This window comes from Mastigoproctus giganteus, chromosome 12 (assembly GCF_048544385.1).
Source record: "Mastigoproctus giganteus isolate SK-2022 chromosome 12, ASM4854438v1, whole genome shotgun sequence".
NCBI lineage: Eukaryota > Metazoa > Arthropoda > Arachnida > Uropygi > Thelyphonidae > Mastigoproctus > Mastigoproctus giganteus.
Window position 1 is genome coordinate 95,045,881 of NC_143586.1, and position 18,661 is coordinate 95,064,541.

At 38.7% G+C, this 18,661-nt stretch overlaps 1 protein-coding gene across 1 annotated transcript in view; it reads right to left on the reverse strand.

Annotated features, from left to right (window-relative positions):
- LOC150077286 (liprin-alpha-1-like) overlaps positions 1–18,661 on the reverse strand; it is a 1,048,988-nt gene that overhangs the window by 328,854 nt on the left and 701,473 nt on the right. Inside the window, exon 16 of the mRNA XM_090386159.1 lies at positions 853–986. Coding sequence (XP_090242285.1) covers positions 853–986 — 134 coding nt within the window. The remainder of the gene's footprint in view (positions 1–852; positions 987–18,661) is intronic.

The following is an 18,661-nucleotide window of genomic DNA, read 5'->3' on the forward strand; positions in this document are numbered from 1 at the left end:
CATTCACCATGAAATGTTAAAGGAGTGTTATTTAAAAAAAATAAATAAAAAATTATTTTATTAATAATACAATAATATGCATATCGATGGCTCCAAAATTTTGTCTGGAACTCCATTTTGCTATTTATATAATTATTGATATTTGTAATTATATAAAATCCTCTCAATATTACATTTAGATGTGTATTACTAAAAAGTTATAACAACTGGATCAGAGAGAGAGAGAGAGAGAGAATATTTATTAGTCATCATTTTTACATGCATTTTAATCAGAGTTCTTATTCTAATTCAGTAAACAGCAACTGTTTTCCTTTTAAGTGCCACTTCTGTTTTTATAATAACAGAAATCTTCACATAAGCCACTTGGACAGGTGTATGAACAAAGAAATAAGGAATTCAAATAAGCACCAGTCAGAAAATCTTCCCATGTGACATCTGGTAGCATGCATCCCTAGGGTTGCTGATGCCTGTTCCAGTTAATTGTCTTTTACTTTCATATCATTAACAGCACATAAGTCATAGAAATATAGAATTATTGAGTTTGAATTTTCATTTGTTGTTGTTGGGCTTTGCTTGCTGTCTTATTATCACAGCAAGTTTTACTTCTTCAATACTATGAATCTGAAATATCTAATTTTTAGTTCTAAACTTTTTAAAAAGGTCAAAAAAGTTACCATACTGAAATCAACAAAAAAGCATATTTTACAAATTTATACTGCATGTGTTAATGAGCGTATTTCTTAATTTAAATTTAAGTTGAATTCAAATTAAATAAATATTGATATTGTAATAACTGTTTCTCCACTACTCCTAGAATGGAAAGTGAACTAGTATTCATAAGATGTAAATTACCTCCTGAGCTCCTCTGAACTTTGTGCTAAGGCTTGGGCAACCCGTTCTAACCGAACTGAGCGGGGTGTAGGAGGACTAGGTTCTCGCCGAACTAGTAACCTACTATCATCTTTTGTTTCTGATGGTGGTTGTGCCTAGTACAATAAAAAAATCATTAAGAATAAATTTAGGAAACACTTATAAGATAGAGACTATTTTGTGCAAATGAATTCCATCTAATGTCTAAATAGTGTCTTAGAAGCAGGAAAAAATATGTAAAAAGTAATTTCATAATATTTGCACTTTTCTTTTGTTTACATAATGCATCTAAACAAATTTGGAAATGTGAGAAAATTTACTTAATGTTTACATAATACATCTATACAAATTTGGAAATGTGAGAAAATTTGGAAAACATATATCCATTTCTATACCTCTTCACAGTGTTTAGCAGACTGGGCGCAGAAATGGCATCCAGGGCCCCAATGGGAAAAGGCTGGCAGGCTCAGCGAAACTGTAAATAACCGCAACTTATTCATTTACATACTAGAATACTTTACCTAACACAGGGAAAATCTGCATAATTTCAATTTCTCTTTTCTTCGATGAACTGTTTTAAATCTGATCCATATACTCTGATCTCTTATCAAAAGCAAGGAATTTGGCAGTTCATGATGAGAATATAACATAAGAATATCAAAAACTGTATAAAAAAAAAACAAAACGTTATTAATAAATCTGAAGTCAATTATCAAAACAGTAAGTGGAGAAACTTCCTTCTTGTCTAAATGAGAGTCAAGCTCTCAAGGTCTTTTGTCAAAGACATAGACTGCAACTTCCATCTATCCATAATTCCAACTCTGTTTCATCCTGATGTTTCTGCTTTCCCAACTAAATATAAAGCTGACTAACGTATAGGATATGTAGCCAACTACTAAGTAGTTACAAATTGGCATCATTTAAATATCATATTGTGAATGCCTTCACAACGAGTTGCCATAATATTGCACTACCTCGAATAAGTAATGCTTCACCTGCAATCCTTCACCTAGTTGAGCTTGCTCAATCCACTCAGGGCCTTATACACCTCAATCAGATCACCTCGCAGGTGCCTAGTCTCCAGAAGCTGCAATCTGCAGAACTTAAGCCTCTCTTGGTACAAGGACCCCTTCGTTCCCCTCATCAATTTTGTTACGCTTCTCTGTACTCGCTCAAGCAACTCTACATACTTTCTAAATGGAGAAGACTACTGCTAGCTCTGAAACAGTGCTGTGTGGATGGTGGTATCTGCCAAGAATAAGTAACAATAGTCTTCTCCATTGATGAAGTGTTGCTTATTCAAGGTAGTGCAATACTATGGCAACTCGTTGTGAAGGCATTCACAATATGATATATATTTAATGATCCCAACTTGTAACTACTTAGTAGTTGTCTACATATAAACACGATGCTACAGCAAAAAGCTATAAGACAGTTAACTTCTTCGTAACCTGAGGCTATTGCCCACATTAGTAGTAGTAGTAGTAGTAGTAGTAGAGGCATGTGATGCTAGAAAGCAAGCATATGAGCTTATTTTCATCAGACAAAACAAAAAAAAAAAAAAAAAAAAAATTCACACATTCATTCCCTCTAAAGCAGGGGTGGGCAACAGACGGCCCGCGACGATGTTGAATCCGGCCCCCTCGGTAAATGCATAAATATAGAAAATCCATACCTGACTACACTCGCCGTAAACATTCGGCTTAATTCGGTTCAATCAGGAATCGCGGCCAGTACAACAGTAACCAAGTGATTCTACGCAGCGTCAAAGAGTTATTTCCTAATTATTATTGTAGCATCGATCGAACAAAGTTCCTTTGGGTTTGACTTCTTATTGAAAAAAATAATATTGGTGCGAGATATTTTATCTTTTATGCCTTTTCTAATTATTACAATTTTTAATTTAATATAATTTATAGCCCATAAAATGAGCCAATTAAAAAAAAAAAGAAAAATTGATGCCGAATGCCGCATTTTCAATGATAATTGGACATTCAGATATTTTTTTTAAAAATACATCATTAATTTGGTAATTCAAGTAATATAACATTTTTTAGGTTCTGATTTTTTTTTATTAAATTGTTCAATCTATTCCGGCCCGCATCATGATGCGAAAATTTCATTCGGCCCACATCATGATACGAAAATTTCATTCGGCCCGCTGACGAAAAAAGTTGCCCACCCCTGCTCTAAAGGTTTGTCCAGTTACTCCTTGAATTTATTTAAGCTATCAACTTCCACAATGTCAGATGGAAGTTTGTTCCAGCAATCAACTACCCACTGGCTGGCTAAAGGCAAACTTCTGGACATCTATTCTACAACTGTCTTTCCTCAATTTGAATTTATGCCTCGCTTAGGTTTGTTAGTTGGGCTTGCTCAAGGCCTTATACACCTCAATCAGATCACCTCGCAGGTGCCTAGTCTCCAGAAGCTGCAATCTGCAGAACTTAAGCGTCTCTTGGTACGAGGACCCCTTCATTCCCCTCACCAATCTTGTTACCCCTTCTCTGTGCTCGCTCAAGCAACTCTACATACTTCCTAAAATGAGGCCTCCAGACCTGTATGCAGTACTCAACACATGGCCTGACCTGACCATTGTCTTATACAAAGGGATAATCACCTCTTTTTCCCTGCTAGCAAAAATTTCTGTATATCGTTGGCTATACCTCATGACCTGCTATAGCAGCCTGCCTGCATTGCTCAGAAAATTTCATATTGACTGCACAATTACTCAGAGGCCTTTTTCATTTTCTACCACCATAAGTATTGTACCACATAGTTGGTACATTTCGCTGGGGTTACTGCTACCATTATGCAGTACTTTGCATTTGTCAATGTTAAACTTCAGTTCACACTTCTCAGCTCATCTGCCCAACTTTTCTAGATCCTGTTGCAGTAGAACACTGCCGTTACTGTCATTAACTATTCTGCCAACTTTTGTATCATCTGCATACTTGGTCATTAAGTCTGATATATCTCTATCAACATCACTGATAAATATACAAAACACAGTCAGCCCAACACCAAACCCTGGGGGACTCTACTAATAACATTAGTCCACAATGAGCAGCATCCATTGACCACCACTCTGTCTTCTCCCACTCAACCACCCTTTTATCCATTGTAGCAACTCACCCTTAATACCATACTGCTCCAATTTATACAGTAGTCTTCCATGCACAACAGTGTCAAAAGCTTTCCTGAAATCCTAGTATATGATAACAAAATTATTTTTTGCATCCAGTTCCTTTGTAACCACATTGCAGTATCCAATCAACCTTAACTTTAACAAACCCATGCTGTGTCTGAATTATTACTGCAGTCTTGTCTAGATTATCCTGCAGTGCATCTTTAACCAGTGACTCCATTATTTTTCCTGGAACAGAAGTTAAACTAACTGGTCTGAAATTACTTGTGTCACCCCTAGATCCTCATTTGTGAATTCGGGATACATTTGCATATCTCCAGTTTGTTTTGTTATTTAGTTTTTAGAAGCATTAGCAACTAAAGCCATATTTCTCCGGGAATATGCGGTGGTCATTCCCTGACTTCTCTGCATCCACCGTATTTGGTGGTCATGGACTCGAACCCCGGTCTAATCAAGGAGCATGTGCTATGCACTGCTACTCCTGCCCACTTGGCTATGGAGGCGCCCATATCTCCAGTCTGTGGGAACTTCCCTGAGTCCATTGGATGCTCTCATAATTATGACGGTGCCACCGTAGCCAGGTGGGAAGGAGCAGCAGTGCGTAGCACACGCTTCTCGATTAGACCGGGGTTCGAGCCCGTCACCACCAAATATGGAGGATACAGAAAGGTCAGGGAATGACCACCGCATATCCCGGAGCAATATGGCCTTAGTTGCAAATGCTCCTAAAAACCAAACAACAAACAAACAATAATTATGACTAAGGGTTTGCTTACTACCTTTGCCATCTCATTTAATATAACTGGGTAGATCCCATCCACCCTAGGTGCCTTTCTTATGATGTTTAACTTTACCAATTTCACCTCCACTTTGCTCTCAGTTATTAGAAAATCATTAAGCACCCTGTTACAATTTGATAATAAATTTCTGGCATTCTCCTCCCATAATAATACATGTGTGAATGTCGAGGGAAAATACTCATTCAGTTTGTCAGCTATCTGAGCAGGATCATTAACTAACGAACCATCGATATCAAGTAAGCCAATCTGATTCATCCCCTTCCTTCTAGAGTTTATATATGTAAAGAAGTCCTTGCTGTTTTTCTTAGCATCCTTTGCCAAAATGATTTCTCATAATTAGCCTTTACTTGCCTAACCTCCTTTGTGACTTGAGTACAGACTAGCTTATATCTACCATAAGTTTCTGTATCACCTGATAATTTATATCCATTCCATGCATTTTTCTTCTCTGCCATGAGTCTCATTAGTTCATCTGACATCCATTTAGGCTTAAACCTTGAGCAGTATTTCTTAATAGATATGAAAAGTCTAGTAGCTTCCACGATTAATTTGTTGAATGCTTCCCATTTAGAATATGCTGTTGGTCCCGCTATATAGAATTTAAAAACTGTCTGAGATCACTGTAGCCACCTTATGTAAGATTAAGCTGACTAGTTAACTAATTGATGAACTTCTTACTTTTTTCATAACTCATGCATTAACGGTGGTGGTAAACTGTCTAATACCATACCAAACACAATCCATTCAATACTCTCTCTAGTCATCAGACAGAATATATTAGAATTTCAACAAAAATCTTATTGCCAAGAAGTCCTGATGGCATTCACCCACTTGTTCTGAAAACTGTGCACCAGAGTTAACTCCATTTTTATGACATCTTTTTATGCTTTCTTATTCTGCAAGTGTTTTCCTTCTGCATGGAAATGTGTTCATATCTAGGCAATTCACAAATCTCTTAAAGTGGAAGGGAGTGATTTGTCCCCTCCGACTGCACCTTTTTCAACTTTTTCCAAAGTACTGGAGAAATTCATCAACTGTCAACCCTTTAACTATCTGGAACTTTCCATATGATTAATAATCACCAGTATGAATTCCATCAGAGTAAATGCACTTGTGATATCTTGGCTTATGTTACTGATCTTTGGACAAACTCAAAGAAAAAAGAGAAATTCAAACAGGTTCTCACAGTATTTCTAAGGCACCTGATTATGTTTGGCATAAAGATCTTCTCAGTAGCCTCTATTTTGTGGTCTGCCTTCTGCTAGCTTGCCTTTTTTTTGCAACTGGGGCAGTCATTTTCTGACTGCTCACTGTGATAGCATGCTGCTCCGAGAGTATTCTAATTTCTCATTTAATGCTAAAATTTTTCAAGCTTCTGTTCTTTCAGCCACTGTTTTCTTCCTGTAAATTAATGACCTTCATCCACTGACTGGAACTGCTGTGTATAGTTCAACTGACAATAGTATACTGCATTCCACTTAACACAGGTTGACAAACCTTGATCTGTACAAAGAGCTACAACTTTTCCAATACTCATCACTGTCTCCTTAAATGATCACATACAGATAACTTTTCAGAAGGAAGAAGAAACTTAGTTAACTTCAAACCATCTGCCACAGTACTGTTTATTACTTGATTCATCTTCACCAACATTCATATTTCTATACAAGATCTTTACTAGAGATAACCTCTCTAATTCTTCTAACCCCTAGCATAAGCACATCAAAAATATTGCTAGACCCTTTAAGTTGTTACATGTTCTAAAAAACATAAATGGTTTTGGTAATTTCACAAAATATGAATTAAAAAAATGGAATTAATATTAGGCAAAATTCTGCCTATAAGTAAAGGCAATCACAATCTGCAATCACATCAAAAAAGTTTACATCAATTATATAAGAATGATAGGGAGGACTGCGAGCTTGACCCAACAAAAAAAATAACTGAATAATAAATGATATTCATGAGTAAAGAAAGACAAATACAAAGTAAAGTACAGTTATTGGAATGCAATTAGCAATTTCACATTAAGTATCTGTAACACAATGCTTATTTTATTCTCATGTAAAGGTTTGCAAGAGAACAAGATAACCACCAAAAACAAAAAAAAAGCAATGATTTGTAACTCAACTGAGTAACATCATCCGGTGTTACTCTCAAAGATGGAGTTATAATTAATGATAATAAAAATTACAATTTACAAAATAAAAATAAAACAAAAATTTAAGGTCTACAAGTTGAGTTACAAAATGTCACCTTGTTGCTAGCTAAGTGACTACATCAGCATTAGTATTAATAGTGGAAAATGATGCAAGAAAGCATGCTTAATATAGCATAAGCCAAAAAATCTTCACACATCACCTGTTCATCCTTTCCAATAATTCATCTAGTTCTACCTCAAATATATTCAAATTACCAACTTCCACAACATCAGATGTTGTGGAAGTTGGTTGATTGGGTGGTTGATTGTTCCAACAATCAACCACCCACTGGCTGAAGGCAAACTTCCACAACATCTATCCTGCAAACATCCTACCTCAATTTGAATTTATGCACCTTCATGTGTTCACTATGAGCAAGAGGAAGAATGCCATCAGTACGCAGCTAGCCCAATTCAATCAAATCTTTAAACAGCTCAATCAGGTCACTATGCAGGTGTGCTGAGTCTCCATACACTGTAATTTGGTAAGACCAATATTTTGTTTTCCTCACAAATCTCTTTACCCTTATCTGTACCCATTCCAGAGCAGCTCTACATCCTTCCTAAAATGTGGCCTCCAGACCTGTATGTAGTACTCAAGATGTGGCCCGATCATTGCCTTACATAATGGAATAATCACCTCCTTATCTTTTCTAGCAAAATTCCTCTATACTATTGATAAAACCCCATGAACTGTCCTGGCAGCCTGTCTGCACTACTCAGAAAACTTCATATCTGACTGCACAATTCCTCCAAGACCTTTTTCATTTTCCAATATCCTGAGTGTAGTACTACCAAGTTTGTACATTAATTAGGGATCAATGCTGCCCATATGTAGTACTCTGCATTTGTTGATTTTCAAATGCCATTTCTCAGCCCATCTTTTTAATCCCTAATTTTTTTAGATTACCATTGCAGCAGCATACTTTGATAACTGCCATTAACCACCCTGCTAACCTTTGCATCATCTGCAAACTTAGATGTTAAGCCTGATATACCTTCATCAATATCATTAATACATACAGAAAACAATAATGCACCCAGAACTGAGCCATGGGGGACTCCACTAATAACATCAGTCCACAAAAAGCAGTGTCCATTGATAACCACTGCCTTCTTTCACTCAACCATCCCTTTATCCATATCAGTAACTTACCCTCACTACTCCAATTTGTACAGCAGTCTTTTATGGGTTTTTTTTATTTTATGAAAACCCCAAACATAAGAGATATTAGAACCTTTAGTACTTAGTGCCGTGTGTGTGCTGAAGGTTGACAAGATGACAGCAAGGCACTAGTTGACATTAGACTTGAATTTATGTACATTGTAATTTTAGGGAAACAGGTATGAAGGAAGGTTGTTCCAGAAAACGGAAGTTGAATGGATAAATGAGTAAAAACAAAAGTTTGTCCTCTGAGTTTGAAGTTGGATGGTAACAGGATGTTGACCAGTTGTGGTATGTGTCTGGACTGTTTTGAAAGAGAGAGTAGTAATTATAGAAGAAAATACAGAAGAAAAGTGCTCATGGATGTATCAATGCATACGAAGAAACAGAATATCTATGAGAGAAAGAATAGAGAGATTCTCTTACAGACGAGTCATTAATTAACCTAACTGCCCTCTTCTGAATGGAATGTAGAAGTCTGAAAGAGGTTTCCCAGCTGTGGAAACAATATTTGATGGGAGGGTGGAGAATTTGTACAGAGTGAGCAGCTGTTCAGAAGAAAAGTAATGGTAACAGTGAAGGAGAAAATCCAGCTTTTTAGATGCAGAGGAAGCAATGTTTGTAATTTACTTATGCCAAGAGAGATTAAATGTCATCGAAGATAAGCATAGAAGCAAAAGAATCCACTTTATGCGATATAAGACAGGACTGAGTTTTAGAAGGGTTGAAATCATCTAAGTTATCTTTGCCCCACTGGAGATCAGCATTTAAGGAATTGGTAATGGATATTTGAGAAGTTGAAGCTGTTTCTGTAGGCAAAGTTTCTTAAATTGTAAGGTGGAATGCAACATGCTTTCATCATCAGAAATAAAGCTGGGATTTCTGGTCAATGGAAAAAGGTCATTAACATAAAAGAGGAAAAGAGTGGGAGAAAGAACTGAACCTTGGGGAACACCAGCATTAGTGGAGAAGTTAGAAAATGGAGGGCCATTAACTACAGTGTGGTGAGAGGGAAAACTGGATACCCAATTACAAAAATCAGTTGGCAAACCAAACGGTGGAAGCTTATTTGGACAACCTTTATGCCAAACATGATCAAAAGACTTTGAAATGTCAAGAGCAACTGCTTGAGTTTAACCAAACTTTTCCATTGAATTTGTCCATAGATGGTTAACATAAGCCAGAATATCACCAGATTGATATTGGTACAATTCATATTGGCGATCATGGATCATATGAAAGGTCAGTAAATAGTTTAAGAGATGGCAGTTTCATTAACCATTACTTTAGAAGGAGTAGAAGTAAATGCAATGGGACGATAATTGGGAGGGATTTGTCACCCTCCTTAGCAACTGACTGGATATGAGAAAATTTCCAAGAAGGGAAACACCTTTGAATAAGAAAGTGAAAAGAGGCAACACAAAACAGGTGTAAGTTCAGGAACGCAGGTTTTGAGAGAATGAGTGGAGAAATACCATTGGGAATAGGAGTTTTCTTAGCATCAAGATTGCTCAAAATCCCTCTAACATCCTTTTGATGGAAGACCACAGGAGGCATTGAATGGAGTATACTGGGAATGGTAGGAGATAGTGTACCAAGATTATCAATACACAAGTTGAAAGAAAAGTAGGATGCAAGCAGGTGAGCTTTATCTTTGGCCGAAATGGCAGTAGAATCATTCTGGTTTTGACAGAGGTGGGAACAGAGATGGGCAAAAGTTGCAACCAATAGCTTTGGCAAGAAACCAGAATGCCCAAATATCATTTAGAACAAAAAGCAAGTGTTCCTTCCATTCTCAGAGTGTTTGTAATCTAGTTTGGACTGATCAATAACTGCTTTACAATTTTGGTGTAGGTAGAAAATGAACCTGGAGATTTGGATACAAGCCAATTGTAGTATGTAACATTTTTATCTTGAACAGCCTTGGCATATTTATTGGAAAAACAAGGTTTAGTTAAAATATGAGATTTTAAGGTGGTGTGGAATGAAAGATTTCATACCTATAAGAATAATTTTACTGACACGATCTGAGTAAACGTTGACATCAGAAGATTTGAAACAGTAATCCGACCAAGGAAAAGAAATCTGGTAGATCATCCCATTTTGTATTCTTGTAATGCCAAACAACACCAGGGGCTCACATCTGGTGAGTATGGGCTTGGCACACCCAGGGGGCTGAGCTGGATATCATCATTCTTCTCTTTCTTGGTGATTCCCTTCTACTTTTGACTCTCTCTCTCTCTCTCTCAGGGTAATTCGGGGAATTTTTTTTTTTTTTTTTTTGGCTGGTGCAGCATAAGCCTCAGGCTTCCTTGCACCATATAGCTAATAATAATAATAATAATAACATGAGGGTAAGAATGGCCACGAGAGAAAGGCTGCATTGGAGAAGAGACCATCACCAAGTTGTGATCTGAGGTGCCTGGAGGACAACTCACCTTCAATTTACTCCATGTACTTAGAAGGGCTGTTTGTGAGAAAATGATCAAATATATTGGCTTCATGGTTAGGATATGGTATTCTGGTAAGAAATTAACAATCTGTGTCATTAGTAATTTCAAAAACTCATCATTTCAACCAGTTGGGTCTGTGTGACTAGAAAAGAAAATGGAAACCAGCTAGAGTTGTGAACATTAAAATCACCAAGGAAAATTACCTCACTATTAGGAAAGTTTCACTGGAGAAAGTTAAGTTCCAAAGACAGGAAGTCAAAGAGTTCCAAGTGATTAATGTAGTTGGGATAACGATAGAGGCAACAGATGAATTTGACAGAACGTGGTAGAGAGATTTTAAGCCAGAAAAGATTGAAAAGGAAGATTCCAAATTACTAAGTGTCTGAGAGATAACACCAGAACGGACATATGCACACATACCACCTTTGAAACGAAAGGAATCATACAGTGAATAATTTGGAAAACAGATGAGCAGTGGTTGAATCAACTTATAACTGGGATTCTCTTAGAAAAAGTACATGGAGTTTGGCAGACTGTAAATGGAAATGGAGTTAACTGAGACCACATATACAGGGTGTTTCAGTTAAACGTTTCAGAACTTCTAAGAGGGGTAGGGTACATCCTGACAACTCGAAATCATATAGCAATGTGGGGTCGGAAATGCTTTCCTGAAGCGGTGTTGTACACAGAAGCACCATAAAGAAAAGAGACCGTAAGTGAGAAATCGTTTTAATAATACATGAAAAGAAGCAAAAGGTACATGGATTAAAGTAAGTGTTTGAAGTTTCTTCCACGGGCTACAATGCACGCCTCACATCTCCGACGCATGGACATCCGAACATTCTGGAATACTCCAGGCGAATTTCGAATTTCTTCGGCAGCTACTGCGATTCTTGCAACCAGCTCCTCAGCATTGTCAACAGGGGTGTCATAAACTAGCGATTTCATATGACCCCAGAAATAAAAATCAAGACATGATAGGTCGGGTGACCGAGCAGGCCAACGCACGGGACCACCACGTCCGATCCACTGTTGACCAAATGTGACATCCAGGTAGTTACGAACATCTCCGCTATAATGGGCAGGGGCTCCATCGTGTTGGAACCACATTGTCTGTTGTGTCGATGCAGAAATATGTTCATCTCTCAAAAGTTGTGGCAATACTTGCTGCGGAAAGATCAAGTAGATAGGTCCGGTTAGACGACACGGTAACAGGTAAGGTCCGATGAGGTGATCTCCCATAATACCGACCCATACATTGACCGAAAATCGAATCTGTGCTGCACGACGTCGTATTGCATGCAGGTTCTCGACCGCCCAGATATGGTCGTTATGCGTGTTGAAAATTCCTTCCCTTGTGAAGGATGCCTCATCGGAAAACAACACTTCACCAGGAAAAAGGGGATTTGTAGCACATTTTCCAAGGTACCACTGTGCGAAAGCAATACGAGGTGCATAATCCTCCGGTTGCTGTGTCTGGACACACTGCACGTGAAACAGATGCATGTCTTGTTCTCGGAGAATCCTCCAGACGCTGCAATGGGAAACCCCGACTGCATTTGCTAGACTTTGTGTACTCGTTCTTAGATTCCCCTGTACATGCTGCAGCACATTCTGTTCGACGGCTGGAGTCCGTGCTGTCCTTACCCTGTCCCTGTCAGCTCTTTCAAATGAACCTCTCTCAGCTAACCTCTGGTGCAGTCTTGCAAAGAAATTATGACTGGGAATACGCCTCGTCGGATATCGTTCCGCGTACAAACGCTGTGCGGCTGGCCCACTACAACACCGCTTCAGGAAAGCATTTCCGACCCCACATTGCTATATGATTTCGAGTTGTCAGGATGTACCCTACCCCTCTTAGAAGTTCTGAAACGTTTAACTGAAACACCCTGTATATATATATATGAAATGAACGGGGAAGTGTTTGGGACGTTTAGATCATTTTGCAGATAAGTTTGTTCTATTAGTTTGACGATTCATGGTGTATTCAGTAGTAAGAAAAGGTGGGGAGGACATGTTCTATGAAGTAATGAAATTTTTGGATATGGCAACAATATACCCAGCTCCTTGACAAAAAGTGGCTTTGACAATGCACCCCACATACACACTACTCAGACTCCTGAAGTCACTATCTGGCAGAGTAGAGGCAGCGAGATTAAACACTAGCTGACCCAAAAGCTACCTTGAGAGTTACCAATAGTCTGGTGGACTATCTAGCAGTCGGTCTGCAAATTTTAGAGCTGTACCTACCCTTGAAATGTAAGGAAGATTGGATCTCACCACGATATCCATCATTACCTTAAAAGACTTCAATCATACTGCACGATGGAAGAGATGGGGGGGGGGGGGGGTTGCTGGAATTTTGCTCTGGACTGGAGACAAAACAGGGGTTCCACAACATCAAGCCTCCAATAAGCAAATTAGGGTTGTTTCTCCAATTGATGAGAGTCATCTACCACCTAGAACTGCCTGGTAACACAGAGGAGCGGCATTCCTCCACATGTTTTGGGTGATACATCTCGACCCTTGCTTACATTGGTTTGCACTAGGTGGTCACCTCAATATGCTAGGTGCCATATTTCAGGACGTGCACATGGTTGTCATACCCAGGGTTACTAACAGGCCCACCACCGTGAAGGTGCAAGCAGAGGATTTGGCTGTCACAGACCAATCAGACTTTGTTGAAATTAGGTCCACTTGACTTGAGGAGTGCCACCTGAATATCAGTTCCATCAGTGTTTTAGAATCTCAAGTAACAACCCATCTTGGCATACCTGAGAGAAGTCTGTCTGTGACAGCCTCAAGGAACCAAATGTGCAACAGTATCAAAAGGTTTCCTATAAAAATCATTGTGTTGGTTATCTTCTTCTCTTGCAACCATTCCAATAAACATGCTAGCATTTGCGCATAGTTTAATAGTTCTTCTTTACATGAATATCATTTGCTATTGAATACCGTCTTTTGTCAATAATGATCAGTAATTATGGTGGGAGTTCCTATTGTAGGCACTATATTAATGTCCAGGACATCTAGACAGACCTCAGCATTCATGGTCTTGTCCAAAAGAACCACACCAAACTGTGTAAAACAGACCCAGACCATCATGATGCCTCTGCCCAACTTCATTGTAAGCACGATATAGTATAGCAGGTAGCTTTCTCTAGGCATCCACTACACCCAGACATGCCTGTCTGACTGGTATACTGTGATTCATCACTCCAAAGCATAGCTTTCCATTGGTCTACAGTCCAAGAATGATGGGACAAACAACAAGCAAGGCAGCATCTGGCATCAATTGGAGTGATTAGACAACCTGCATTCTGAGTAGATGATCCTTTGCAGGGCTCTACTGTTATGTTGTCAGCTTCAGAGATTTCCTGATTTATTTTATATGGTTTCAGCACCAGTCTACTTTCATTTGCAGTTAAAATCAACGATCATACACCTAAGGATCTTAGTGCTGTTGAAGTGTTACATATAGACCAATTGCTTATATCGCACTCTATTATCATTCTATGTTGGAAGTCAGTTAGCTCCAATTGTGGCTTATTGCATTCATATTTTTATTACCCTGAAGGTCCACAGGTATATTTATAGTTTCTTTGACATGTGGTGCTTGGGTAGGATGTTACCAACTATCAACAGAACGATGAGTGGATATTAGTGATAGGGCAATGTGCACGGGCACACACACAGAAAAATGGTTAATGGGCAAAATATTACATGCCAGATTATCTACAAGATAAACACTTGATTTACAAGACAAACATAAAGAGCTAAACAAATTTTAATGAGAAGAGAATAACTTCAGAATATACAGTCAGTAAATGAATTACCAAATTGGTAAAATGGCACTGTTTTAATCATATTTCATATTGTGAATACCTTCACGAGTTGCCTGATATTGTGCTGCCATTTTACCAATTTGGTAAATCGCTTACGAAAAAACATGATGCAATTGCACTAACCTTTTTGTTAAGTGAATCTTTACGTAGGTTGAGGCTGCCAAACTCATTCAGTTAAAACCGTTATACACCATTTGGTGTCTCTCATGCAGAGTTATACTTTGTAACTGGGTTGTCACTACTGCAACACCAGGGCACCTACCCACCCACCCACCCACCCACCGATGATAGGCCAAATAGCATTGAAACAGCCATCTGGGTGGTGGTATCCGCTGAGAATAAGTAACAATAGTCTTCTCCACTGGTGAAGCATTACTTATTTGAGGTAGAGCAATATCAGGCAACTTGTTGTGAAGGTATTCACAATGAGATATATTAAAATTATGCCATTTTACCAATTTGGTAACTCACTTATGAAGAAACATGATGCAATTGCACTAACCTTTTCACCATTGCCTTATACAAAGGGATAAAGTGAAATAAATTTTTAATTTTAAACATGCATTGCTTAATTAAGTTTCATTATTAAGACCAGAAATTAAATTATATTTCTGTAAAATGTAATATATACTTTATAAATTTTTTTTTTCAATTATATGTATACAGATGTATTTTTTAAATAAAATAACAATGTATTAGCAAATTTTAAAATTTTAGATATTCACAAAAAATAAGTAAGAACCAAACTATATTAATTGCCATAATCATGCACCATTACTAATTCAACTTGATACTGAACAGCAGAGAATATTTACACTTTTTTTTTTTTTTTTTTTTCATTTCATTTATAAGACTGTAAACTCAACATTACAAGGTGGCCTCTATATATCTTATTATTCGTCTGTGGTCAATAACACTAAAATGGCACATATGTATGTAAACATATACAGGCTGACTGTGAAAGGAATACCTAAATCTGGGGAGTAACAGAGAAATAATTTGACAAAATGAAGAAAAGAGTTTATATGAACATAACATTGCCATATGATGCAAGAAAGTGTGATATAAAAAAAAAAAAAAAAAAAAAACACTTCCCAATTCACCTATCTATTCTATCCAAAAGTCTGTCTAGTTTTCCCTTAAATTTATTTAAGCTATCAACTTCTACGACAGATGGAAGTTTCTTCCAGCACTCGCTGGCTAAAGGCAAATTTCCACACATCTATTCTGCAATCATCTTTCCTCAGTTTGAATTCTCACAAGTGTGTAATCTGAGCAAAAGGAGGAATGCCATCAGCAGTGAATTTGCTCAAACCATTCAAAGCCTTAAACACCTCAATCAGATTACCTCGCAGGAGCACTACAGATGTTGCAATTTGCAGGACTACCTTTCTTGCACCCCTTTCTTCCACTCACCAATCTCATTGCCATTTTCTGTACTCATTCCAGCAGCTCTACATCCTTCCTAAAATGAGACCCCCAGACCTGCCTGCAGCACCTAAGGTGTCGCTTTACCACTGCCTTATACAAAGGGATAATCATCTCCTTATCCCACTAACAAAATTCCTTTAATCACTGACAAAACTCCATGAGCTGTCCTGGCAGCCTGTCTGCACTGTCAGAGAACTTCATATCTGATTGCACAATTACTCCCAGGTCTTTTTCATTCTCCACTACCATGAGAGTAGTACCACACAGCCGACTGGGCTAGCCGAGTGGGTAAAGTGCCTGCCTGGCAACCCAAAGGTCGCGGGTTCGAATCTTGCCTCGGGCTTCGATCAGAGTAAATACAAAAACCTTTGGGAGGGGCATTATGGCCACAGAAGTCGATGTGGCAACAACTAACAAAAAAAAAAAAAAAAAAAAGTACCACACAGTTGATGTTTCTACCCATATGCAGTACTTTGCAATTGTCAATGTTAAACTTCAGTTGCCACTTCTCAGTGCATCTGCCTAACTTTTCTAGATCATGTTGCAGTAGCATACTGTCATTAACCACTCTGCCAACCTTTGTAACATCTGAAAACTTGGACATTAAGCCTGATATACATTTATCTATAACATTACGCTGAGTGAGTGGACAGAAATCATGGGATGCCTACGTAGTAATGGGTAGGCCTACCTCTTGTCCAGTTAAGGGTAGTCACATGGCAAGGCAATGAGTTCATGAAAGCGTTCCACATGTATTTTCATCCGTGCTTACTGTACCACTATCCATAATTCCGTTGCATTCCTGGATGGAGGATTCAAAGCTCGAATGGACCTTTCCATAGCATCCATCCCAAAGATGGTTGACAGGATTCATGTTTGATGAATGGGGGAGGCCATTCTGTGGTGGTAAAATCTGCAGAATGCTCTTTGAACTAGGTTCTAGTCACCATGGCTCTGCGGAGAGGTGCATTGTCCTGTTGGAAGAGTCCATTGCTCTGTGGGTCCACGATGACCATGAAGGTTATTATTTGGTTTTTTAGGAGCATTAGCAACTAAGGCCATATTACACCAGGGATATGTGATGGTCATCCCCTGAACTTTCCGCATCCTCCGTATTTGGTGGTCACGGACTCGAACCCTGGTCTAATCAAGAAGCATGTGCTACGCACTGCTGCTCCTGCCCACCTGGCTACGGAGGCACCTGACCATGAAGGGATGCAGATGGTCTGCAAGGAGAGGCATGTAACCTAGGACTGTTCACAGATGTATCTAGACATACTAGCGGACCCAATGTGTGCCAGTTGAACATGCCCCAGATGTGTTCAATTACCAACAGTCCACCACCTGCCTGAATAGTACTTTGTTGACATGACGGGTGCATAGCTTCGTATGGTTTCCATCAGATATTCACCCTTCCATCCACTCAAAATAACTGGAAACGAGACTCATCAGACCAAGAGAGCCATCTCCAATTATTAGATCACTTGAGGTGTAGAGTACTGTGTTGTGGTGTTAGCAATGGGACTGTAATGGGTTGGCAGCTCCGATAACCCATTGCCTAATGATCACCTGAAGTCTTGGTGGAGACCTTTCTGGTACCTCCTTCTTTGAAGTTGGTGGTGATTTGTGCCACTGTTGCTCTCGGTTGGCTGAACCAATGCGAGACAAACATCGACTGCTATGTTTGTCCACCACCTTTCTCCACCCACAGTGCTATCCATGATGAGATGCTATTCCAGAAATGCTGTATTCCTGATACACTCTTGATTCTGTCGAACAGAGATATTGTAATATTTTTTTACCAGCTCCATGGTAGTGACCCATGCGTCAGGCACCCACTATAATCCCTCTTTCAAAGTCGGTTAACTCATGAAGTTTATCCATACTGACATCGAATTACCATCTATGTGAATCCAATGCCTTGTAACTATATACCTGCCAAGCAGTAGTTTCATCCACTAGCCAGAGGGGTGACGGCATCGCATTGTCGACGAACCAAGTATCCTAAGAATTCTGTCCTTTCAGTGTACTCCATGAAGAGCAGTGTCCCTTGATTACTACCATTCTCTGTCTTCTCCAACTCAATCATACTTTTATCCATAGCAGCAACTTGCCCTTAATGCCACAGTGTTTCAATTTGTACAGCAGTCTTTTATGTGCAACAGTATCAAAAGCTTTCCTGAAATGCAAGTATATGTTATCAAAATTATTTTTTTTGTATCCAATCAAATTTGTGAGACAATATTTCCCTTTAACAAATCCATGCTGTGTCTGAACTATAATTGCAGTCTTAATTGCAGTTAAACTACCAGGTCTGTAATTACTCGTGTCCTCCTTTAATCCATTGTAAATTGGGGATAAATTTTCACTTTTGCAGTACAAGGGTGGGGACCTTCCGTGAATGCAAGGATGCTTTCATAATTATGGTTAAGGATTTGCTTACTTCTTTTGCTGCCTCCCTTAATATAATTAGACATATCTCATCTACCTCACGTTCTTTTTTTATGTGCATCTTCATCAATTTCTCTTCCACTTTACAAAAGCAAAAACCCTTTGCTTTAATCGGTTGTTTGTTATTTGGTTTTTAGGAGCATTAGCAACTAAGGCCATATTGCTCTGAGATATGGGGTGGTCATTCCCTAACCTTTCGGCATCCTCCGTATTTGGTGGTGATGGGCTTGAACCCCGGTCTAATCAAGAAGCATATGCTACGCACTGCTGTTCCTTCCCACCTGGCTACGGAGGCACC